Source organism: Fonsecaea multimorphosa (assembly GCF_000836435.1).
Source record: "Fonsecaea multimorphosa CBS 102226 unplaced genomic scaffold supercont1.1, whole genome shotgun sequence".
NCBI lineage: Eukaryota > Fungi > Ascomycota > Eurotiomycetes > Chaetothyriales > Herpotrichiellaceae > Fonsecaea > Fonsecaea multimorphosa.
The window spans coordinates 1628352-1652627 of NW_015971635.1; the positions used below are offsets into that span (position 1 = coordinate 1628352).

At 53.7% G+C, this 24276-nt stretch overlaps 6 protein-coding genes across 6 annotated transcripts; 2 read left to right on the plus strand and 4 right to left on the minus strand.

Moving 5' to 3' along the window:
• Positions 1–1747: 1747 nt before the first annotated feature.
• On the minus strand, positions 1748–3976 carry Z520_00615 (uncharacterized protein; the record flags this gene model as incomplete). Its single annotated transcript, XM_016771135.1, has 3 exons — positions 1748–3325; positions 3414–3860; positions 3920–3976. 3 exons carry the CDS (start codon positions 3974–3976, stop codon positions 1748–1750), a joined length of 2082 nt encoding a protein of 693 aa, XP_016638045.1.
• Positions 3977–5029: 1053 nt separating this feature from the next.
• Z520_00616 (uncharacterized protein) lies at positions 5030–5663 on the minus strand (the record flags this gene model as incomplete). The annotated part of the gene is made up of 3 exons (XM_016771136.1): positions 5030–5238; positions 5293–5538; positions 5606–5663. 3 exons carry the CDS (start codon positions 5661–5663, stop codon positions 5030–5032), a joined length of 513 nt encoding a protein of 170 aa, XP_016638046.1.
• Positions 5664–12773: 7110 nt separating this feature from the next.
• On the plus strand, positions 12774–18012 carry Z520_00617 (uncharacterized protein; the record flags this gene model as incomplete). Its single annotated transcript, XM_016771137.1, has 3 exons — positions 12774–13179; positions 13235–13358; positions 13407–18012. The coding sequence occupies 3 exons, from the start codon at positions 12774–12776 to the stop codon at positions 18010–18012; spliced, it is 5136 nt and encodes a 1711-aa protein (XP_016638047.1).
• Positions 18013–19894: 1882 nt separating this feature from the next.
• Z520_00618 (uncharacterized protein) lies at positions 19895–20221 on the minus strand (the record flags this gene model as incomplete). Its single annotated transcript, XM_016771138.1, has 1 exon — positions 19895–20221. The coding sequence occupies one exon, from the start codon at positions 20219–20221 to the stop codon at positions 19895–19897; it is 327 nt and encodes a 108-aa protein (XP_016638048.1).
• Positions 20222–20994: 773 nt separating this feature from the next.
• Positions 20995–22220, minus strand: Z520_00619 (uncharacterized protein; the record flags this gene model as incomplete). Its single annotated transcript, XM_016771139.1, has 2 exons — positions 20995–21544; positions 21598–22220. The coding sequence occupies 2 exons, from the start codon at positions 22218–22220 to the stop codon at positions 20995–20997; spliced, it is 1173 nt and encodes a 390-aa protein (XP_016638049.1).
• A 580-nt stretch (positions 22221–22800) lies between these two features.
• Z520_00620 (uncharacterized protein) lies at positions 22801–24276 on the plus strand (the record flags this gene model as incomplete). The annotated part of the gene is made up of 1 exon (XM_016771140.1): positions 22801–24276. The coding sequence occupies one exon, from the start codon at positions 22801–22803 to the stop codon at positions 24274–24276; it is 1476 nt and encodes a 491-aa protein (XP_016638050.1).

The window sequence follows — 24276 nt, forward strand, 5'->3', positions numbered from 1 at the left end:
GTGTGACCAGCCGCTGGTGGATCGACAGAGCTCTCTAGACCTGCTGAGGATCAATGCTTTGGGGAAAGGGTATGCGGACGGCCTGCGTGTGGCTGCAAGTAGTCGGCTACATGGAGCAAAACCCCCTGGAGGTCTTTCCGTGCGAAACAGGGTTGGACGGAGAGTTGTTGCTCCGCCGAATTATGCTCAGCAGATTGTATGAATGATTACCTATCTCCCAGAACGACCCGACCCTGGTCTATGAGAAGGAGCGTGAGCATAGACCCGACAATAAGGGATGCAATTCTGGGATACGAAAACTGTGGTCGCACGGATCCCTCCCGCATCGCCTGCCCCTCCCCCTACCCTCCACCCTAGCTAGCACGCTGGGTCTGGTGCTTCCTCTTCAGGGAATGCCGTGGCCCGTGGGAAAAATGGAGGGGCCGAACAAGAGCCCCTTGCACAAAAAATAGAGGGCTTTCTCCGCTGGCTCGGGGGCTGGTGTGGCGTAGCGACCTGTTACAAGTCATGGGGCCTTGGTGACCAGCTACTGCTCGAGTACGGAATACTTGCCAATCTCGCTCGCATCGCTCTCTCGCTCAGGTCGACTTGACCTTGCGTAGTCTTGGGCTGATTGTTCTGGATCGCTCTTCATTTCCTGACTCGGATAGACTATGCGTCCGCGGAATAGTTTCCAGAAAGGATCACAAATAGGCTCCCCCTCTTTCGGGTCTGTATCTCAGTCGTAATATATACGAGTATACCAAGGATGAGTATTCCGTAGAGCTTTTCGGCAGGAAGTCCCTGGGCAAGGAGATCTAGTGTATGGATCGGCCAGGATGCGAGCGATTAGTGAAGGGCAGCCGCGGAGGCTGGAGTAGTAGACTTTGTCCTGTGCCGAGTAGAAGCACCAGAAGCTTTTGTTTTGCTTTGCTTACTGCAATTGAGTAATCGTTGAGGGGTGATTGTCGCTGTGACTGCTTTATCTGGGGGGGGAGCGGAGGCTTGGGGTGGTTTGCTGGGAGCTGCAAGAAAGAGAAGCGCTGCATGCACGTCGGCCATACAAGGCCCGATGGAGGCAACTGTGCCGGGCCAATCCACCCCAAATAATTGTGCTGATATATATTATTGTCTCACAAATTTGTCTTGGCTGTCATGGTCAAAAAGTTAGAAGGTTCTCTTGAGCCCGTGGGCGTCGCTTCACACTCCCACTTGTTCAGTCGTGCCTCGCTCGGAATTTCGGGTCGTTCATCGTACTCGTGTGTGCAGACCACGATCGCTACGGAACGTTAAGCCATCGGAAGTGATACTTGAGGGAAGCAATTCTGCAGAGGCCCTTCCACCCGGAGTTGGCGATGTGAGATTACACACTGTCAAGATATGCGAAGTCCCAGGCTCGATGTGGGAAATCGACTTTTTTTTGCTGAGGCGGTGAGTTGTTATTTTTTGTTCTGTGTTAAGGGGGGTCCTTTGTGCGGAGGTGAAGGGGTGCATCAGCGCCAAGAAGACAGCTACAGTCCATCAATACTAGTACAACAAGACGAAATGATCATCTAGATACTAGGTACCGAGCACAGCAAATGCAGGCTGGACGGACTCATCCGTGTCTCCACCTTGTTCACCCGCACGGAAGTCCCGCACCAGAGACGGATGTCACCCGCTCGGGGCACCTACGGGGAGTCAGGGGCCTGGATTGACTGTACCTCGCACTTCCCATCTCTATTTCTATTCTCTTATCACAGCAGACCAACACATCTGTCAACGCTATCTAGAGCTTTGAACAATGCCTGTGGGTCACCACTTCGGCCGGGGTCGCCCCATCCACCACCAGCACACTCCGATTCCTCTCTTGTGTCGACGGCGCAACATCCAAGGCGGGATTCCGTGCGAAGAAATTCACCGGCTTCAGTCCAACGGCCATCTTCTCGCACGGCATCACAGGCCAATCCTCCACGCGCGGGTTGTGCGTTGATCCAAAGGTGTGCCAAACGACAATGTCTTGGTTTTTGACGTCACTGGCAGCCGAAGACTCTTGCTCCTGCCGCCGCTTCTCGATCCAGCTGGCAATGCCTTCTCCGCCTAGAGATTGCATGGTGTGGTCGCCCGACGCGAACAGCTCCCCGTCGTGGTATTTCGTCACCCAGACGGCATGCGCGCCAAACTCGGATCTCTTCGCATGGTACGATGACGGGTGTGCAAGGACGAGTTGACTATAGTAGGGGACGAGTTTGTACCCGACGGGCCCTTCAGTGACAGGGTTCGTAACGCCTTCGTTGACAATCTTGAAAACTCGGTTGACCGTGTGGTCAAGATCCAATCCACATTCTTTGCTCACCGTCTCAGCTTTGGTCGTGTACCCGACGCCGAAAGGGTTGTGGATATTGGGATCCTGGCTCTCAAGCGGCATAGCATGCGACTCCTCGACGACGAGAGAATTCTTCCACCCGGCCACTGCTGGGTCGATCCTCAGACAGAAGAGGTGTTGATGATACGGTGCCATCACGCCCGGTGCAACTGTGGTGCCAAATGGCACCTTGTCCCCAACGTTGATCGGGACGGTGGACACAATCCCCGTCGCCCGCACTTCATACTGCAAGGACGCGTCCTGGCCAAAGTAAAAGGCAAAGATGTACTCGTAGTTGCTCACGGTGATGATGGTCTGCAACACCAAGACCCTCGAGCGGGTGACCACGGCATTGTTTGTGCGGAAATTGGTGTGTTTCCACAGAATCCCGTCGTCGATTTCATGACAGCACACCGCGTTGGGGAGCTTGATCGGATCCCCCGAGCTGGTGGCGTGCCAGCCGTCAAAGTATTTGATGTGGCCCAAACAGTCGCATCCCAGCTGCAGATTGTTGGCATTGCAGCCGGCGCCGTCATTCCCCAGATCAAAGGCGGCTTTGCGCGCATACGGCGTTCGCGGGTCCCCGTAGGGAACAAACATCTCGGAGAGCGAGAGGCGGTAGAACAATGAGTGGCCGTCATACCGGACGTCGTGAAGAGTGAGTCCTTCCCTGTAGTTGAACCCGACGCGCAAATGCCACTTTTCCCAGCGTAGGAGGTTGCCCGTGGTGGTGAAGGACGGGCCATCCGGCTGCAAGACGTGGTATGGCTTGGTGGATGTACGATGCTCGGGCACCAAGTCTGGGTGATACTCAATGTCCGCGTCGAAGATTTTCCTCTTATCGTACGGTTTGGCCGTCGTGCTGATGTCGTTCGACGTGCCATTGGGGAGGTGGTAGATTTTCAACACCCGCGCATCGCCAGACATCTCGACGCACAGATCCAAGGGGTACGCATAGTGGTTTGCATCCGGATGACTGATCAGTTTCATGTAGAAATAGCACTGGAAATGTACACCGTTTGCCGTCAGCCATCGCTTCCTCCGCCGGGCCACTCCAAGTCAAGAAGGACGCTCGCTCGGGGACACATACCATGGTGATCTTCTGGCTCATATCGTTCATCCCATCCGTCGCGTACGTCCACGGTTCAATCTTGACCACCGCCCCCTCGGGAAGCTGCATCTCCTTGATGGCGGCCTGCACCCGGCTATCACCAAGGCACGCTGCCTCGGTCTTCTGCATGTCGTATCCGTCGACGTGTGGATGCCGACCGAGGAGCTGTTCCTTGTGCACGACCTCTCCGGTTTCCACGTTGACCTTGAGTTCATAAAAGTGCGCGCTGTCCCGTGGTTGACCCAGGAAAACCTGAACCGTGGCGAGGCGGGCTGGCCGTTTGGACGCTTGCTCCGATACAACACCACCCTTACCGTGCTCGTGCTCTAAGAAAGCCATCATTTCGGCCTTGGCTGGTTCCGCAAGGGTTATGACCCGGAAATATGCCTCGCCATCTGGGAAAGCTGCTCGAACATGCTTCGCGGTCTGAAACGGTCAGTTCGTGACCGACGACACACACGATGCCTCAAGAGGCGGATCCTTACCTGAGAGATCTCCTGAGGCGTGAGAGGGTCCAAAGGGTGGGAAACCAGCACCGCCATTGTCCAAAAGGATTCTCGCCGTTCCTTCCCTTTATCAGAGCCAGATGGTTTATTTCAAGGTCGAAGTCGGCAGGGCAGAGATTCAGCGACGGGCAAAGCACAGGCAGACCTTTGCATGCTGTTCGGCAAGAAGTTGAATATAATGTGGATCTACGCCTTCTGACAAGACTTGAACTGCAAAGGGAAATAGAACGCATTTCAAGCCTACGCCGCCAAAGGTTGGGTTGAGGCTTCGTCGCCCAAGGCTTGTCGAGGTCTCGGAGGAATCCGCTGGCAGTGAAATACTCGGTTGAGCAACTGTCGGATATTCGCGATCCTCGTGTGTTCCAGCCTAACTGACCTAGGCACCCGGGGAGCATACTGCATATGTGCGGCAGACTAATGAGCAAAACAAATTGATCTCACGGAGTATATGAGAGATGACCACAGACGAAAAAATGGATGGAAAGAGAAGTCCTGCTACTCTTGCCGGTTCCGAGATTGTTTCGGCTGCGGACCAACAGAGTGAGAAGTTGCTTCAAAAGACGCCGATAGAACTCGGAAGAGCTCGAGGTGTGCTGATGCACTGTTCTTGTAAGTAAGGTAACAAATACTCATCTGGTCGTAGACATGTTGCTGCTGGTCCCAAGGGATTCGTCAAAGCTCCTCCCAGAGTTTCACTAAACTCAAGGTGAAGGGGCAATCATGGCTCAATCATGTCGCACAGTGCAATCACACGCCTTCGGAGCTTCGGTTTGGGAAGACAACACAAGACCCGGAGCGCATTCCTGAGAAACCAGTGATTAAACCAGGAAAAGTCTTTTCATTGGGATGATCGGCCACAGGGCGCGATGATTGAAATTATGTCCAAGTCAGAAACGCTTGTTGGAGCAAACCCATTCCTTCAACCGGCGCTGGTATACAGCCTTTCTTTCGTACAGGGAGGCGAGATTCGTCAGAGGAAGTCTGATAAAGTGGCTCCCATCCAGGCGTAGGCCACCAAAGGGACTAGAAATCTTTTGTTGGTACACTTTTTCGTCGCTCTTCGTCGTGTTGCAGGGGGCGCCAGCGGATTTACTCGACGCCCGGTCCACTGTCAGATCCTTCGCTACCAGCGCCAAAGGAGCCAACCTTCAGGTTCTTATCTTGCGCAACCATGATTGCGAGGATCTCGAGGATTTCTTTGGGGACGGTGTTATCGTAGATGCCGATGAGTGATTGCGGTTCGGGGTAGACCTTGAGACCCTTGTAGAAGCAAAGGGCCGCGCCGATAGGGTCAGAGCCTAGAAGCAGAGTCAGCCATATAGATCCGAGCCATAAGAAATAGGAGTACAGACCGTCACCGGCCATAGCCTCTCCCTGTGCAATTTGTTGCATGAAGAATGCCTCTTTCTCTTCAATGTCTGTGGGGAATCCCTCTTCAATTGCCTCCTGGACAGTCCTTTTGATTTCTTCCCGCTTCTGTTTCCCTTGGAACTCGGCCTCTTCCTTGGCTAACCGGGCTTGCCTGCGCGACTCCCGCTTTAGAGCTTTCCGGAACTCGGGGTCATTTCTCCGCCTGTAATCGAAGTAAACGGCATATGCTGAAAGCGTGTCAGTCGCCAAAAGTCTAGGTGAGAGAGCCTTCTCTTTCTCAATGGATCGACGCACCAATCAACCCTGTTACTACTGTCCCGACAGATATTGACACGATTGTCGAGGTCTTCATGATGAGGAGACGGAGAGGTAGGGCCTTGAAAAGAAAGATACGGTGGCACCCCGACTGATGACGAGAAATAAGAATGCAGATTAAGGGAACCCGAAATGCGAACGAAACTGAAAATGGATCCTAAAAAAGTAGCGGCAATACGAGATTCGGTAGCGGAAATGGTTCTTGAATAATAGATTGCAGTGATACAGCTTTGGAAATTTCGCAGCTGGAACCGAAAAGGCCCTGGAAAGACTTCGGCAAAGGCGCAGGTCGAGCGAATTCACCATGTGACATAATGCTCCGCACCAATTATACGGCGGAGCATTCAGTCGGATCTGGACAGGCTCAGCCTTGCCCCTGAGCCCATGACATGGGTATATATTCGATGTATGTCGCAGCCATGCCATGTAATGGGACATCTTTCCCCTGTGAGCATATGAGAACGTCAAAAAGATATCAAGCTCTTACCACCGTGGATGCCAAACCAATGAGATCTAGAGACTGGTAAATGCAACCTTTCTCGTCCGTCTTTTACACCTCATAAGAAGGTGAGTGCAAACGAGCTTGCAGGCCTTGTGCCTGCCTTTGCTACTTTTGTGGGGAGGTTTCAAAGCATGGGACGCTCGTTATCCAACATCCTCAACTTCAAAGAAACAGGATTCGACCATTCAAATTCCAGGAGCCTCATTCCCGCTTTTCGTGTTCCGGCTGTTCCAATGGCTGAGCACAAGCCCTCAACTCTGATAGCGCTCTGCCGACGAAAGAAGACTGGGACAAGACCTTGCTGTCGACCTCGTTCTCAAGTTAGAGGCCAGTGACACGCAGAAGCGTAAAGGCCGGACGAAGAAACCCATGCTTCATGATCCTCGAACGGCGATTCAAGAGTCTCAGTCGAAACAATTTCGGAGAGGTCGCTGCTGTACCCCACACAATTGTGTCTGTTGACCGTGGCCGTCTCTGCAAGCAGTTCAAGTCTTCAGCTGAGGCACCGTTTCGACCCACAGCGTGCCTGACGTACACGATTGGATTAGCATTAGCATTCTGTTCAGTTCGGAGCCAATAGCAAGCAAAGTTGCAGGATGGCTCTTCTTGAAGGCAGAAAAGCGGGTGTAGGAACTATGTCGCTCCAAAATCTCACGGAATCATCCAAGACTTGCAGAAACTCCTGCAGGGCGTTCCCGTGCAGAGACTAATGTCTCGGGGAACAGGGAGATCATTAATCCTCCTGTTCCCAAGCCAAGCATGCACAGACAAATCGAGACAATGATGAGCAAAGCATTTGCATCTTTCACCCATTGCTTCTTCGTGCTCATATCAAGCAAAGGGTCCGGTCACGCAGCGGCTGTTCGCGGAAACGCCTGGATTCGCCGTTTGCACACTTTAGGAAGCTTCGAGTCAGATTCGATGATAGGTGTGACAGCTTGCGATGCTGTATCACTCTCGCTGTCGTCTTTGAGGCATAGCTTGCTGGATTTGCCAGGACTGACACATGGAGCTTTTGCCAATTCTCCCCTGGACCTTGCGGGCGTAGCAGGGAAAAAGCGACGAAGCAAGTCAAGATCACCACAGCCTTCCAGGCCAATCGCAAAGCTCCCGACGAGGTCTCCAGCCTGTTCAGGAATAGTCCTTGGTCACATCATGACGACTTACTCATCAACCAACCCCAAATGTCCTTTTGTGCCAGAGGACAACTTCCCGCTGTGAATTAATCAGCTGCAAGAAAGCCGCTGGAGTCGTGCCCGTCCCGGACGAACTTATGTGTGCTGCGACATAGCTGGCAGCGGTCTCCGCATATTGCCGTCGCAAGTCGACGTCTGCTGCCTAGGTCGCTTGGCCGTGGGCGTTCCTAATCTTGCAGATCATTGCTTGGTTGCTTGCGGCCGACGGGTACATATACCATGATAGTGTCTCGATCCGACCAGAGTCTCCAAACAACTTAAGTCTTCAGGCTATACGATTATGTCGTCCAACGTGACCCCAAGATATGCGGTCGAAACCCACAGCAGCTGAGGCAACGATAAACAAATCTTTTCCCAGCAGCAACGAGGGCAAGTCTCTGCTGATGACATATTCCTGTCCATTTCGCCTGCGGCCCTGCCCACATGGGCTTCCATTTTCACCTCCTCAGAAGGTGAAAAGATGCCCTCGGAGCCGCACACCGTTGCCCTATAAAGGTGGCTTTCGGCGACGGGAAGACGGAACAAGCTGTGCATCGCCAACAAGAAACTGGACAGGAAGAAAGGCAGCATGGATCCTTCAATAGCCACCCAATAACACGCCATACACCTTTGCATCTAGTGAGGAAAAGGTGCGGATCATCATATGCCTGATTGGTTAGCAAAGAATAGTCCTGAGTCAAGCGCTACGTAAGCAGGCTTCTGACAAGCACCAGCTGGGCCTGTCCAACCAATGTAGACATGGGCCGAAGGAGAAAGAGGCTAGTGTTTCCTTCTCAATTCGAACAGTTGAACCGATCACTTACCAAATGTTCGATTTGCGGAAAACAGCTAGGGATTTGAAGTCCATGATTGGGATCCTGGGTGCTCAAGGGTACACTTTCCCGGTGCTCCACAGGTATGCAGTGTGTCAATACGCAGTACGGGAGTACGAAGTACATTTATCAACATTCCCCCGGAAAGTGTGGACTTCTTCACCAGAGCTCGACTTAGCGAAGATGGGCAGCTGTACACACCTCCAACAACGCGGCCTGAAACGGCGGGGAACTCAATCTGTAAGATCGCCCTGCCACCCTTTTGTGGGAACAGCCCTCATGCGTGTATCGTGCTAGAACAGTCGAGGAAGACCTGCCGTTGGTCAGCTACGTCCATCGGAGGTAGACGACAACATCCGAAGGCTGCAAAACCAGGTCGTCGAGCTCAAATTCGAGTGTAAACTCCTGCAGCAAGCCCGAGATGACTCGGTCACTGTGGCCGCCCAGATGATCAAGGAAATTGAACGCCTGGAGGGCGTCCTCAAGTCTACTCTCCAGCAAAAAGAGGAAGCTTCGAAGTCCGATTCGCCCTGACCGAGAAACGACAGACGAGGCTGGCTTGACCGGGAGCGTCACTTCGGATGTAGCATGGCGTCAACCTTAGGGTAAGCCGAATCCGAGACAGCCAGACCTGCCATTCTCTTGAGCATCCCGCTCGGTTGAAGCCTGCAAAGGCATGCCGCGGGACAGCCACTCCTTCCAACCAGAGAACCCACCACCGTCGGCTGTGCGGGACTCAAAAGCGATTGCTAAAATGAACTGGGAGGTCCTCCGTTGGTTTGCAATGTTGCAGGACTGGGTCAGTAGGCGAAAACTGGAATCCCACAGCCAAGACGCGGTAACAGGATGTGGGTAGGGTTTTCGGTGTTAACAGAACTCGTCGAGAAGGTGACGAGGACGAGGCATCCAGGTTTGGGTCGGTTTCACTGGGCAGGGAGGTCTGTCTAAGCGCTCTTGCAAAGTGAAGAATATTCCCCGCGCCATCCCATCCATTGTGGACGCACATGGGCATTCCCAGCTGAAGGACCTCAGGGCGGATCTGTATGCTAAATGAGCCGTTGGTCGACAGGCTTAATTTTCCCCGATATTGACTCCCTTGGGAGGTGGTACTGGCTAGTGCGAGAGAAGTTATGCTCCTGGGCACAAATGCTGAGTTTTCAGTCAGTGACACATGTTCTAAGTCCCAGCTGAAGGGGATGGGATCATGATACTGACTGCGGAGTCTCCCAAATACTAAGCCTCAAGCAAGTTTCAAAGCCTGCTTGCAACGATACAAGGACCCATGGCCAGGTCCCGTCCCTGATGCTAGTAGACGTAATGCCATTATCGCAACCGAGAACTCGCACATTTTCGTGCTTTTCGCGATAATATGCTCATTTGCTGGGGCAGGTTGGTCGTACGAGCTTGCCACGATTAGCATCCCATTTCTTTTGCAACTTCTCGTTCGAATGCATCCTGCTGGACTCTAATCCAAGACTGGTGGTATAAACGTTGTGTAAAAGCGGTGTCGCGGAAACTCACACCGCTCACCCCTGTGGCGTCTTTGGGATGAACCCACACGAATACTTGGTCTCTGTGCTATATTACACAGTCTTCCTAAGGTGACGCACGTACTCGGTACATAAGTCCCATGTTTCCACTCCCTCGTGGCTTGAGCTCGGAAAAACGGAAGATTTCTGTCTCCATTATCCCTGCTGTCTGATGAATAAAGGTGGCTGGGAGGGGTCCTATCGAAACCACGGCGTCATAACACGCAGGCTTCCGGTGCAGTCACATCTATCAGCCGCAGAGTAAGCGGAGGAGATGGGTCAATAACCAACTTGGTATCGTTGAGGTAGCAGGAGATCTGACTTTGTCCCAAGCCAGGTCGAGAAAGTGGTCGTACCTTGCAGGAAATGAAGCACCGGCTGGAGACAGACAACACCTTACGAGGTAGACACTGGCAGTTCTACCTCCCTTCAACAGCGATTGAGGCTCACTAGCTTGGCTCCAAGGAAGGGTTCACTAGCTTCACCTTGTTGGACCCGTTAGACTTGAGAGGCGAGAATTCTGCAGCTGCTGCATCACACTCAAGTGCCCGTGCCCGCATCGTCCTTGAAGCTGTGTGGAGTGGTCCTGATACTTGTTCACAACAGAGTTGCCATCGACCATTATGCAAAGCGAACCCACACAACAGCATTCTCAAGCATCATTTGGGTTGTACCATACCTAGGGCACACTGCAGATGATCTCTTTCTTGCTGGGCTCTGATCTGCGGTACATGCTTCGTCATTCCGAGGCTGAACTTGGCGGTGGAAATGTCGAAGATTTTCGGCTGGAAACGTCGAAAAATCAGGAAGGCTGGTGGGGATACGGCCGTCTGCCGACTGGCTCTCTGGAACGTAATCCTTTAGCGTGGGCGCTTAGATGCAGAAGCGTGTTGGGCCGCCTGAAGCCTAATGACTATGACCAGCGAGGCCCCGTCTTTGGGCCACTAGGCCGCACTGTACGCCTATCGATCTGGACTCTTTAACCTTGGGGGTGGGCCGAGTCCAGGCTCTGATCATCCTCAAGACACGGGTGACGAAGGTGACAGACGTCTCCGGAGACAGCAAGAGAAGTATGGCAGGACGCCGATGGAAACGTCTCCTTCGCCTTGAATGTATGTTATCACTGTGAGAATAGGGAACGTTCACAGCGCCACCACAGAAAGGACAGCATGGAGACACATGCTCGCCACATTCCTCCACACTTGTTGCTCCGTTGACCGAGGACTCACAAGTGTTGATTCTGGCTCGCCCCGTGGCTCTAGGCGCGTCTCCATGCGAGCGTTGCCTGATATCATCAATTTTCCGGGGCATCGGTTAGGTCTGTTCTTTTTTCCTGGGTATCAATTATTGCACGTTGCGTTTCAACCACTCCATTGCAATTGTACAAAGAGATGCATTCCATTGTACAGGGATGCAGCGATCGGCAAACGGAAGTAGAGGTGGCACTTGCGTCGCCCGCTCATTGCGGGAGACACGGGCACCACTGCAGGTCATAGCCCTTTCTTGCCCCGGCCTTCTTGGAAGTTAGAACTCTCCGGGGGCCCGCTCGGTCTTTGTGACGGTGGGAGCTTCATGGTAGCTATCGACATCCTGAAGAATGGAGGTGGCTCTAAAGTTAGATCACCGTGCGGCTTGCGGAGGGGTCGAATAGCCCAACTGAGGGTTTGTCCACGAACACAGGCTATTGACTAGCATACTGATTGCCTGAAGAAATCTCTTTCAATTGCCCCCACGGAGAACATTCCTGTACGGGGTTCCTGTAAGGTTCGTGTCATTCTGTGAGAGGTGCAACAAGATCGAAAAACGGTCAACTTGTCCCGGCACGACAAGTCTGGCTGTACCACTTCGTGGGCTCCCAGGCTATTTTCTTGGGGTCTGCCGCGACATCGAGCTGGACTTGCTGTATCACGGTCAGCAACCGAGAGACAGTCCACGTAGCGATATATAAGACCTTCCAATGCACACAGTTGTATAACCGCTGAGGCAATTTGTGAGGAGATTGAGCGGTGCGAATTGGCGTCGGGGGCAGAATGGAGTCGATGGGGCCCTTGCCCGCTGTATCGTAGTGGAGTGGGAATAGTCGAGTGATGAAAGTTAGACAGGGAACCGTGCTGGTAGTGCACTCGAGTCTTGAGTGTGCTGGATATTGTGATTGGAACGAGAAGAATGCGTCGGTCGAAGGAGGGCGCAGGTGGATGTGTGACGGCGAGGGGGTGGCAGCCAATCGTGCTGCTGTAAGCGCCCAAGCCTGCGCCGAGGAGCATCTCGTGCCTGTCCATCCCAGACCATCCCAGTCCATCCCACCCTCCATCAAATCCTCACTCATGGTTGCTCATTCTTCACCCAGATCAACCTGCATTCGAACTAGAAGGCCAGGATTTGCCATGATTCGACCACGCCGGCCAATTTATGCAGGCTCACATGCTGCTCGAGGCGGGGCCGCAATCAAGCGCCCGCCAGCCAGTAAAGCTTCACAACTGTGTTTCCATCATGTCGTTGGTACCTCGACAGCCAGGACCGCCATCTTCTCGAACAATGGCTACTCGTATACCTTCCTCGCTGCGCCTCTTTCTGCCCCTTTGAGTGGAACTTGTCGTTTCCTCTGGCGTATGAGCCCATCTTGGGAGAGATTTCTGTTTCAGCAGTTCATTTCTTGGGGTACCACCTCTCTCGTGTTCCGGGACCTACGAGTACGGCTGCTAGGCATTATTTCCGAATCTCAAATCTTCTCCTGATCTAACAACGACATCTCCCGATCTGTCTTGTGCCCTATAAGCCTGTCTGCAGGAACGAGAGTCCTCCGCGGTTACGTGGCGCCCACCGACCGCACGCCCTCAGGCTTCCACAAGTCAATTGCGAGGGAGAAACAGAGAAGGGGGACATATTCTGCCGCTAGCCACTCCCCAGGTTCCACGGCCGAAGGTTCAGTCGGGATTCCAATAACCGATACTCTGGAAATACCCAGGTCAATCTTCGTTGAGGCCATGTCATAGTCTGGGACTGTATAGCGGAAGAGGTACCAAGAGACGCATCGTCCTACATATTGCCGTTCATAACGGTGCTAATTTCCGCAGTCGCAGGCTCCCTCTGTTGCGGACTCGATTCAACATGTCTGCAGGACCGGGTCTGTCCCGACAGAGATCTATCTCGGGCAGATCGAAGGGAGTGATACTTCCACCTGTCCCCCAGGCGAGGCTGTCTGGGGAAGACGCCGCCTTCGAACCTTGCGCATCGACAGCCTCCCTTCTCCTCTTTGCCTACGGTTCGACGGTGATATGCCTGCACCATGATACTTTGGCTATTGAGCGTCGGTTTGAAAAGCACTCAAAGGATATTCAATTGATATCTGCCGATAATGTCAGCGAAACCGGAGCTGGAAGGCTGGTCATCACCTACGATGTGGGACGGACGGCCATCGTTTGGGACTTGTTCACTGGCGAGCAGCTCTCCCGGTTTGTCTCGTATGAAGCTTTGACAGTTGCGCATTGGATGAGAAACGGGAATGTCGCCTTTGGTAAGTTGAGTTCTCCCCACGGCCTAATCGACACTCCCGCTGAAATCCTGCAAAGGCAATGCCAAGGGCGAAGTGATATTGTTCGAGCCTGCAACGAGCGAACATATCTCGGCACGGACGATATTCGATCCCATCACGGCGATAGCGCCGTCCTCGGACTGCAAAACTTATGCCATCGGGTGGGTACCTTTGGAGTCCTAGAGTGAAACTATGCTCATCGTCGCCAGATACAAGAACGGCTCCATACTGTTGGCGGCATTACAGCCCTCATTCACAATTCTACACACTCTGACAACATCCCGCGCACCCTCACCAATCGTTTCTCTGACCTGGCACGCTTCATCCTCGAAGCAGAAGTCGGACATGCTCGCCACCCAAACGGCTGATGGAGACCTGAGAGTCTGGAGCGTATCCAAGCCACCCACGTCCGAGGCCCCCAGAGTTATTCGCGTCTTAAAGCGTATTGACACCTATCTTCCGGGTCGAAACTGGATTTCGTGGTCCAAAAATGGGCGGATCGTTCAATTTAGCGAAGGCAAAACATGGGCCTGGGACGTTCGAACCAAGCATGTCACCTACGAACCTATCCCGACGGTGGACGGAGTCAGAGCCATTGCTTGTCACGGACCGACGGGCACCCTTTTTACGTTGGGACCAGACTATACGGTACAACAATACGATGTTGAGAGGGCCATTTTGGTTGCTAATGTGCGGCATTTGCCACTAACTGTCCCGCCGACCCCCCCAGAGGACAGAAGAGGGCCAATATGGACGACATCTGAAAGCGAAGAAGAGCTGGCATCACCTCTTGTCCGCGCCCGACGGGAACTACGTGCTTCAGAGGGAGCGAAGCAGGAACGGAACAATATTCCTAGCCCTCAATCGACTCTCAGTTCGCAGAATGGCGGCTTGAAGAATGGAGCCAACGACATCATCTCCCCTGCTGGAAGAACGGATTATACAACTACATCGTTCGATACTGGCATTCAGTCACAATCAACAATGAACCAACAGCCCATGCAGCTCATGGGCCAGCCTTACCAGCCTCAGTCCCCTGTCAATGCAAGGGCGGCCAGGAAAGGTTCTCGTCTGAGGCAAGAAGTAATCATGAGTCCTGAAGAACAACCGGTCGCCGAACTCTTCCCTTACACTAGGGCTCGGTTGCACGATGTCCCGTACCGACCCCCTCGATCGCTCGATGAAAGCCACATGACTCCAGACGATTTGCGGAGGCAGATGCTGAGTGTCGTGTTTGGTTGGGAAGAAGATATCCACGACCTGATCCGCGACGAGTTGAGCCGCCATCCCAGCGATAGCCAGACCGCCATTTTCCTTGCCAAGTGGCTAGACGAAGATCCTGACTACTTGGCCGAGATCATGGGCTCCACGGGAACCGTCTTCGGCCTGGACTGGATGCTGCTGGCTTTGGGTACAATTAGCAACCAGGTGGGGGCGAAGAAAATCACCCAAGTCTTCATTGAGAAGCTGCTGGCCAAAGGCGATAGCCACGCCGCAGCTACCCTCCTGCTCGCACTTGGCGACAGGAGCGATGCGATCGAAGTCTATGTGTCAAGGAATCAGTACATGGAGGCAGTCCTGCTGACCTGCCTTGTCGCACCAGACGACTGGCAGCGGCAATCATATCTGGTGCGCCGATGGGGGGAACACGTTGTCGAGAACTCGCAGCAATCGCTAGCTATCCGATGCTTCTCGTGCACAGGTGTCGAACCTTCGGATCCTTGGACTTCACCCAATGCTCAACTAGCCACGAGATCCGTCCTAGAACCAGTCTCGAGCCCACAATCGGCCCACTTGCAGCCGTTGGAGCCGGCGGAGTATCCTGCGATCTTCCAGAAGACTTTGGAGAGACGACGGACACTCGATGCCCCGACTCCAGTAGCCATGCCTCCGCCGCATATTCTGTCAGCCATCCATCAACCACCCACGCCATTCAGGACTGCTGCTGCTCAAGGAACAAGGATTACGCCTCAAACCTCGGCTTTGAAACTCATCACTTCCTTCGGGCCTCAACCGAGTAACAACTTTAAATTCCCCGGACTCAAGCCTGAAGACCGAACACCGACTGTCGCTGCTGCTGTAACGCCTATTGCTGAATCTGCCATTGATAGGTCTGCTATTTCACCTGGTGGCCTGGGTTCCTACCGCTTAAACAACATCCGAAGCATCAACAGCGCCCTCTCGGCCAAGACAGCAACGCCTGGCGGCTTCCAGCCAAGTCGACTGGCGGTCATTGGGGAAACGCCTGTCGACGTCGAGACACCCCAGTATTCAGGTGCTTTGCCGCAGAGATCTATATCTGTACCCGCCGAGTTGACGTCTTCCAAGACGGCTGAGGGCGAGGAACAAGCTCCGGTCGTGAACGACGCACGAGCGAAGCAGGCCTTGACATTGCTGACATCCGCACGGTATGAGCCAGTAGCCACCCCGGTGAAGGAAACACCCCAAACAGCTGTTGGACCACAGACCGTCATCAAGTTTCCGGGGCCCGGTCCCCAGTACGATGCCGGGCTAGATCATGATGAGCGGCATTTGGATCCTCTGCGGACAAGAACTGGGTCGAAGAGTCGAAAGCCTGATGGGCTTTCAATCCAAACTGCTCACGTTTCGAACCAAGAATTTCTGCCCTCTGCCAGCTACGGTGATCCAATTAGCAGACCTGCCACCACGGGATCATATTCAAACACACAACTCGATACCTCTGGAGACCTAACAAGTCCGCCGACTGGTGACAGTTTTCGGAGCGTCAAGAGTCCCATCGTGACCGGTCGAAGCATCGATCAGTATATCAGTAGCCTTGAACAAGCTCAATATTATACAAAGCATTCTAGAGCTCGCGGTTACAGCAGCACTAGCAAGCAGTCGAGGGATGACCAATCAGATCGGAAAAAGAGCAGAGCTAACAACATGGACGACAGTGGTGAGAGAGAACCTCGACGAACCATCTCTGCAGCTCAACGCTCGCCTTCTTCCCCGGTCCCGATGTCACCAGAGGATCTGCGGATGTACAGCACCAGTGTCGAGAGCTTCGACTCGATGTACAGTTCTAATTTCTCTGGGATTGACCGATCAGAGACGCCTGGCAGCATGTCCAAACTTAGTCGGCGTGGGTCTCAATCAACTGCCAAAGGTGGCAAATCCCGCAAGCGATCGCACTCTAGACATGCCACCACGAAGAGCAAGACGACCAGCCGGGGTGCTAGTCGGCAGCAAAGCCCAGACGCTGCAATCTTTTCGCCCAGAGGTCGAAGCTCCTCGCGCAAAGAGAATCTAGGGCACCGTTCTCCGTCATCACCACGACCAATGGTTCCTTCCGAAGAGGACCGACAAAGCCGCTTCGACCAAGATTCGGCTCTGAGACTGGTTTCCAAAGACCGACACCGCCTGCATCGAAGCACTAGTCGTCAACCACATCGTGATACAAGTGCAAGAAGAGACAGATCACCCGATCGCCGAAGAGTACGAGCCAGATCTCGCAGTCGTCAAGCGGAAGAGGCTACGAGCCTGAGTCGGAAAGCAAGCCGTAGTGATCATCACCGCCGACATCGCCGCCCAAGCGACGCACTGTATGACCGCAGCGCCCACCCTGATGATCCTGAAGACGGCAGCACACTCAACAGTATACTCGCAGCACAGGACAGGGTGCCAAGATCTGCCAGTCAGCCTCAATTTGCATTGGAAGGAGAAAAGGGAGGGTTGCAAGCAGAGCCGCCGCAAGCCTCCAGGGAGCCTCTGACTCGCCGTCCCTCTGTGCCCAACGTACCATTTTCAAGCGAGCTCGCTGCGCAAAATAAACCGGCATCGACAAGCAATGCAATACCGCCCCCATTAACGAGGGCGTACACTTATGACGGGCCGATCACCACGTCTTCGTTCCAAGAGAATGGCCCAGGGAGAGAATTATCCGGACTTGGGCTTACGAAAGAAAGGCCAGGAACGCCCAGAGCGATGCAGGTCGATGCCACAATTCCAGAAGGTCAAGAAGTCCCACAAGTTCCTAGCATGAGCGGTACAGAGCTTCTGAGCAGTGACGTTTATCGGCCGCCCACCCGCGAAGACATCAGTAGACCAGGTTCGGCCCGGGCACCTGCTTCGCTAGAATTCCTATCTCAGATACCCAAGCATCCCGCTTACAACCAACGCATAGCGGGCAGCAGATCAAGCAGCAAGGGACCCGAAGCTCGAGCAAATTCGCGGAGTCGAGGCACATCTCGCGACCGCACTGCGCGTGTGTCTCCGCGCGAAGTGCCCTCAGTAGCGACGTCCACTCCTCCCATAGGGACTACTGAAACTGCGGTCTCTACAACCTTTACAGCATCACCGCCACAACACCCGCCTATTCTTCCAGAGTTGCAACATCTCGCTGAACCACCTCCGCCCCCACCTCCTCCGCTTCTGCCGAAAGTGCTCCCCCACACTGGAGTCAGTCCTAATCTCTCCAATCTACGTGGGTTTGACCACGTGGATGCGGCAAGCGTGCCTCTGCCCATGTCCGCCTTCCCTCCGCACACCACATTCCAGGATATGGCGGCGATTACAAGCAACACAATGCCTCTGTCTGCCGGCCCCTTATCTTCAAGCGCAGGTCATAGGCGAGGACGATCTGGGAATGATAACCAAAGCGGTGGCTCAGGAGGCCAGCTTCTGAACAAACTGAGAAGCTTTACAGGTAGAGCGAGGTCTCCCAGTCGAGGTAGGAGAGGCGGTGATGATAATCAAGCCATGAGTCCTAGAATGGTCGGAGTTGGCGAGAATGTACAGCCGGCACCATATGAGAGCATTCCGAACGCTATGATGGGAAGTGTTGGATCTTGAACGAGTTTCCCGCTTTACGAAGAATGAATATTGTCGGTTGCAGGGGAGGAGGTGAGCAATCAGGAGCGATCGAAAGAGTTGGAATGGGAGAGAGGGACGAAGAAGTAGTGTTGTCCCGAAAGAAGTCTCGGAACGGTGTTTCCGCCTGTTTCCTCCATGTTCTGAAAAGCGCGAGAAAAGAGATTGTTACCAGTGGGCTCACGCGGGCTCCAAAAGCAGGTGCCGCTCTTTAGCGATGCATTTCGATTCTTGACGATCCTTGCTTGTGAGCGATATGCGATCTTGGGGAGAGTTTGGGGGAATACTGGAGTTGGGATACCTAACTTGGGCTGATGCGAGTAATTAAAGTGATGGATGGAAACCAGGACACAGTGGCAACGAGCCAAACACCGGATTTCTCTACCTAGGGAAGAGAGATTCTGGGCGGGAGGGTGTGCGGTGCGCAATATAGGAGGACATTTATGTCGCTCAAATATCTAGCTTCTGACAATGAGATACTGTAGCTCCCTCCCTATTGCCGTGCCCCCGTGCCGCGTGCTCGATGTATATGGCCCGCTCCTGTCACTGTCTCTGCTTTAATTAGCTTTGTTGCAGGGGTTCTCGCCTTGTTCTGGCTTCCCCCCCTTGGCTTTTGAAACGTGGAATATCTCCACGGAAGGGTATTGAAGGAGAGAGAGTAGAGAGAGAGAGAGAGAGAGAGAGAGGAGAGAGAGAGAGAGAGAGAGAGAGAGAGAGAGAGAGAGAGAGAATAGATCCGCTAGCCCCCGTCCTTTACTGCTTCGGCGTTCGTCCCAGAAGATCATAAGGTGAGAAAGAACGTTAAGGTTCATATTGCAGTAGAGAAGAACGAGAGGTCACCGTCCCAGGAACCTGACCGAGCAAGACCGCTTGAGTTCCGTCTCCACGTGATATCATTATCTCATGTCTGTGTTATAGCACGAGTTAGTTATCTTAATAAAGTCGTTGAGTGCCCACGGACGAAGTCAGGTCAAAAATGGACCTCAAGGCGGAATGCTCCCCCTTTTTCCTTCCTCTAGCGCTCGAGCTCTGTGGTTCCATTGAATGGCAAGCATGTCTCCGGTCTCTGCGCTGACGGGCGGGTTCCTGGAGGTCCTGGTGCTGTGTGTGTGTGTGTGTGTCTTGGTTCATTCAAATATGGTTAGTGTTGGGTGGGTGGGTGGTTGGGTTCCTTTGGCGTCTTGATTGGGAGGTGGGAGGGACATTAGGTAGCCAGACACATGCAGAGAGGGAGGGAGGGAGGGTCTTGGGACTGTTGGCGACACCCGGCCCGGCTTTGCGGATAGATACGAGTCTGGTGCAATATAGTATCGGATCTTGCGGGCCTCGTCTCGTGGTGGTGAAATGTCTTGCATATGCAGATTCGACCGAAATCAACTCCTCAAGACTGGCCGCGTTGGATCGAGTTGAAAGCTTGTGCTGTGCCTCGTTCGTGTCCCGAAGATGACTTCTTCTCTCCCGTCAAGACTTTTTTGGTCATTCATCGTCCATTCATTTGGCCGTCGGGTTTCCTTCCTGCTCAAAAGGCGGCGCGACGCAGCGTTTCTCGACACTTCTTGCGTCTGGGGAGAGAGATTGCCGCTTTCTGTATGTAGCGTAGAATAGCTACCGTCGCACTGTTATTCAGGCCCTCCTCTTTTCTAATCTCGTGAGCATGTTCTGCTCTTGCCTTGACTCTAGGGATGGTCGTCGGGATTTCGCAGGGGTACGATAGACATCATTCGTTCGTTCGTTTCTGGGCCGAGTGCCTTGGTCCCGAGGAGCCCTTCAAAGACATCCTGACTTTTTTATGTCCTTTCCCCATCCCGCACCCACACGCTTTCCAACATCTATTCTTCTTCTGCGCCGCGCTGCTTTCCCCCATTCAAACTCCCCCACCACTCCTCCCCACCGTGACACTCAAATCCCTCTCCTTCCTACTCGCAAGCCACCTCTGCTTCTCCTTCTCGGCCTGGATCCAGTTCCTCCGGCCCTCTTCCTCGAGGAGTCGTGTGCGTTCGCGCGACTGGCGCTCCAGGCGGCGCAGCCACATGTAAGAGACCACGGGGATGAAGACGATGGCAGCTAAAAAGAATTTCTTGGACCGCGTGAGGTAGGGTCCCGGTCGATAGCCTGGGATCGAGGAGCTGGAGCTTTGAGGGTGAGGTTGGGACCGGGGATGGGAATGCGGTGGAGAGGATGGTTGAGACATTTGTGACTGGACGGAGCTGGTATTTGTCCTTCCCAGATTGTTCCTCGCGGCGGTGCAGCTCCTACAACAAGCCAAACAAATATCGACCGGACGTCCTCGAAGCCGAAAATAGAGCTTCCCACCCTTTATCGAATGTCAACCACGACAAAGCGGGACCTCCAGGCACTGGGTTCTTGCAGGACCTCGAGATGTGCCTGTTGTGCTGCTCGCACCAAAACCACCGGCAGTAGAATGACAACTATTAGGTGCCTAGGTAGGCCAAGTTCTAGGTGGGAAAAAAAGAAAGTCGAATTTAATACATCATTGTTGTCTCCGCACATCAAGCTGGAGTTGAGTTGCAAGCTCTAAGCAACAACAGACGGAGCTTCGGGGCCAAGCGATTGGCGGGGGCCGCGACAGACGGAGAAGGAAGCCGATCTTGCGGGGGATCGGAGGCACTTCACTAGGTATGTTATAGCTGACAGCCTTGTTGTTCATGATCCCGGTGTTCATTCCATCACGATAAGTGATAAGGTATCTACCGCGAAGCAGCCCTGGCGTTGGTGCACACTGTGTATAATGTACCCCAGGGCACGCAGTTCCTGAGCCTTTCCACGAGCTCCGCAGCCCAAATGGCATTTACAAGGCCGCCTGCGCTGATACTGTCCTTCACATAACGCCTGTCGGACATGGCAGGCATTGTATCAATGTACAGCCGTCGCCAGGAATGCATCAAGTCCGGGTCATGGAAGAGGGAGCGTGGTCGAGGCCTCTGGCCCGAATCGCTCGCAACCTCATGTCCCACTACCCTCTCCATTGGTCTGGATGAGAGCTTCTCTGCCATCATCGCTGCTCGCACTCCCGCCGTCCTCATCATTATCGTTGCCGCCTTCTTCACTCTCTGCCGCGTTGCTCTCGGTATCATCGTTCCGGTCGGGCACGGGTTCACCGTTCGCTTTGGCTAACCGCTCCTCTTCCTTTAGCATTCGCAGTCGTTCGGTCTCTTTGCGCATAGCTTCGAGGTTCCATGCGTCGTCGTCACCGTCATCCCCCTCGTCGTCCTCGTCCTCACTGTCTTCGTCTTCCGAGTCTTTCCAGTTTCCACTTTCAAACATGGCTCTGCCCGTCGCATCTTTCGCTTTCAAGGCCTCTGCTTCGGCAGCCTTCTTGTCCATGCGCTCTTTCTTCCACTTAGCGAATGACTCTGGTGTCACAGGTGTCAAAGTTCCTGTCAGTTTATGTCGTTCCGATTCCAGGAAATCTTCCAGAGTCAGTGTGTTCATCGGAGACTTGTCCATCAATGCCTTCTCGGCACGCCTCTGTTCCTTGGTTTTCAAGACGAACCTGGCAAACAATGTTAGAAGTCTCAATACAGCAGAAGGTGGCAATCTTCATACCCAGGCGGCAAGCTGTGCTTGTACATGCACTTATCTCCTCCATTGGGACAAGTCCAGAACCAGCCATACTTCCCATCTTCCACTGCTTGGATGAAGTATTTGCACACTTTATCCGTGGTGGTCCGGGGATTTCCATGTTTACTGAGCACCACCTTTCGTAGCTTCTCTTCATCCCAATCCTCCATATTGTCTTTCTCTTTCTCCTCTTTGTCCTGTTCCCGAGTGTCTTGGTACAGGTCCTTCTTGGCCACTTTCTTGATCACTTCTAAGTCATGGCTAAATTTGCATTTCTTCCCTTTGTCGCAGTGGCCCTGCTTGAAGAACTGACACAGCACTGTTTTGGGGTCCACACCAAAGGGGACCTTTTGGACTTGGATGGGCTTGAAGAGTTCAGCGGCCTCGGCTTTGGCCTTTTCGGCTGCTTCCTTCTCCTTCTTTCTCTGTTCCTTCTCGGCTTCTTTCCGCTTCTCTTCAGGGGACTTGTTCGACTTTGCTTGGGCCTGAAGTTGCGCAATCTGTCTCTTTGCGGTGCCACCCTTTTTATTTTTCATGCCAAAAGTCTTGTCTTCGACCGAGGCTTTGGTCTTTTTCGGCTGCTCGCCGCCCTTAGCCTTGGGCGCCATATTGATCCAAATCGAACGGAGACCAAGCGTAGTCGGAGCCTGCAGCAAATTTGTTAGAGGCGGTGATTTTCCTACAGGCTGAATGGCGCTTCGCTGAGGCGGTAAAAGAAGGGCTGGCAGTGAGGCAAGGCGGGAGGCGACGACAGGCTCAGTAGATGTCAAATTGGCAGAAGGGTGACAGGGACGTAAAAGGATGTGGGTTGGGCAATAGCTGCAGGCTGGATTGCTGGAGAGGCACTGAGAGGATGGGATGAGTGGGCTGCGGATGTTTTCAGCAGGTGGCCACCACCTGCGTTGTTTGTGAGTGCCACTGAGTGTGACTGAGTGTGACTGGAGACTGAGTGCCATTGAGTGTGGGGAAAGTCGCCGACGTCAGTGGAAAATGCATCAAGTCGCATGAGACAATCCACCACCACAACCTCGTGAACTCTCCAAGCTCGAAAGCTCCAAACAACCAGCTGTCTACCTCATCCATGCTGCTTGTTCGTGACCCCTTTCAACGCTCCACTCGATGAGCCTCCTACTATCCTTCGATTGCCAATAATTTGCAGCTGCAGACTCACAATTGCGCGCCCCCGTCATGGCGAGCGAAGGCCCTCCCTCGAGGTATCCTCCCTCAATGGGGCCTGGTGCGCGACCCGTCAATAAGCCTGGAGACTCGGAAAGATCAAAGCTGCTTGAAGTCATGCAGGCAAGGTCCAAATACAAAGTCTCTGTCGAGCCGGAAACCCTGTCTCTGAGCTACGAACTCAACAACTCACCACGCCTCTATCGACTGTCATTTGACAATATGCCTTTGCATGGTCTTTCAAGATGGTGGATATATGGTGGGTCTATGAGGGCGCGAAGAGCCGGTGTCCTAGCTATCGACCTCATACGTGGCTCCGAAAACGTGGTACAGAGACCGGTCACCCAACAAGAGGCGGAAGCTCTGGCATATTGGACTTCACGAAGACTCCTTTATGGCTCTCTGGCCACCTTTGCAACCTCGGCGTTTGGATTCTACCTGGCGCATAGAGGCCGTGCCAAAATGAAATTCCCTTTTGTCTCAGCAAAGCCCTTGGAGCGGTATACCAAATTCCCTCTTCAGCGGTTTCCCGTCATAACTGGCCAGCTGGCTCAAACGGCCTGGCAGGTAACGAGGTATGTCATTTGGATGGAGCTGTGCTTCCTGGTCGGTACGCCTGTCATTGGTGCTTTGGGTAGCTTCAGTGCTGCGACAGGGATGGCTACCGATCCACGGACTCAAGGCCTCATTCAAGCAATGCGAGAAAGAGGCCGTGGCGACATGAACCGCACGCTTTCAAATATACCTGCGGAGTGGCCTCAGCAGCCTCAGGGCCAAGACAGCAGTCGAGATGCGCAATCTGATTCCCAGTCATATTACCAAGGCGTCGAAGGCGGCGGCTCCCCAGACGGCACTGTTGCCGATCGCAACCACGAGGGTGATAGCCTTTACCAAAGTGTAGCGAGTGACACCGGTGTTTTTGACGACTCCAGATTAAGGGACCGCGAAAGGAAACAACAGCAAGGATACCCAAAACCGCAGCCATCAGGGCAGATGCAGGAGAACACATCGTCCACCTCTTCAGCAGACCCCGACCCCTTCTTCTTCGACGACGCCTCTCCCACTGCCGGAAACGACCCAGACATGGCCACACCCTCAGGTTACAGACGTTCTCAGGGTGGAAGCGCCTGGGAGCGCATACGAAGGAGCAATTCTCCTTCCTCAGCCGGCTCCTCCACAGCGACTTCTAACGCTGACTTCCGCCGCCAACGACTCGAAACCGAGCGAGCCCGCGAAGCCCGCGAAGCCCGCGCGAATCAGCTGGCAGAACGAGATTCTGGGAGCAACGAAAGCGTCTCTTACGGCAGTGGTAGGGACGGACGTGCTAGAGAACAGGCGCAACGGGAGTTTGATGAGATGTTGGAAAGGGAAAGGATACAAAGTGGGAGCGACGAGTATGACAGGGGGATGGCAGCTGTAGAGTCCCGAGAGGAGAGAAGGACAGGGGAAGGAACGAGTGCATGGGAGAGAAGGCGGGGAGGAGATTGA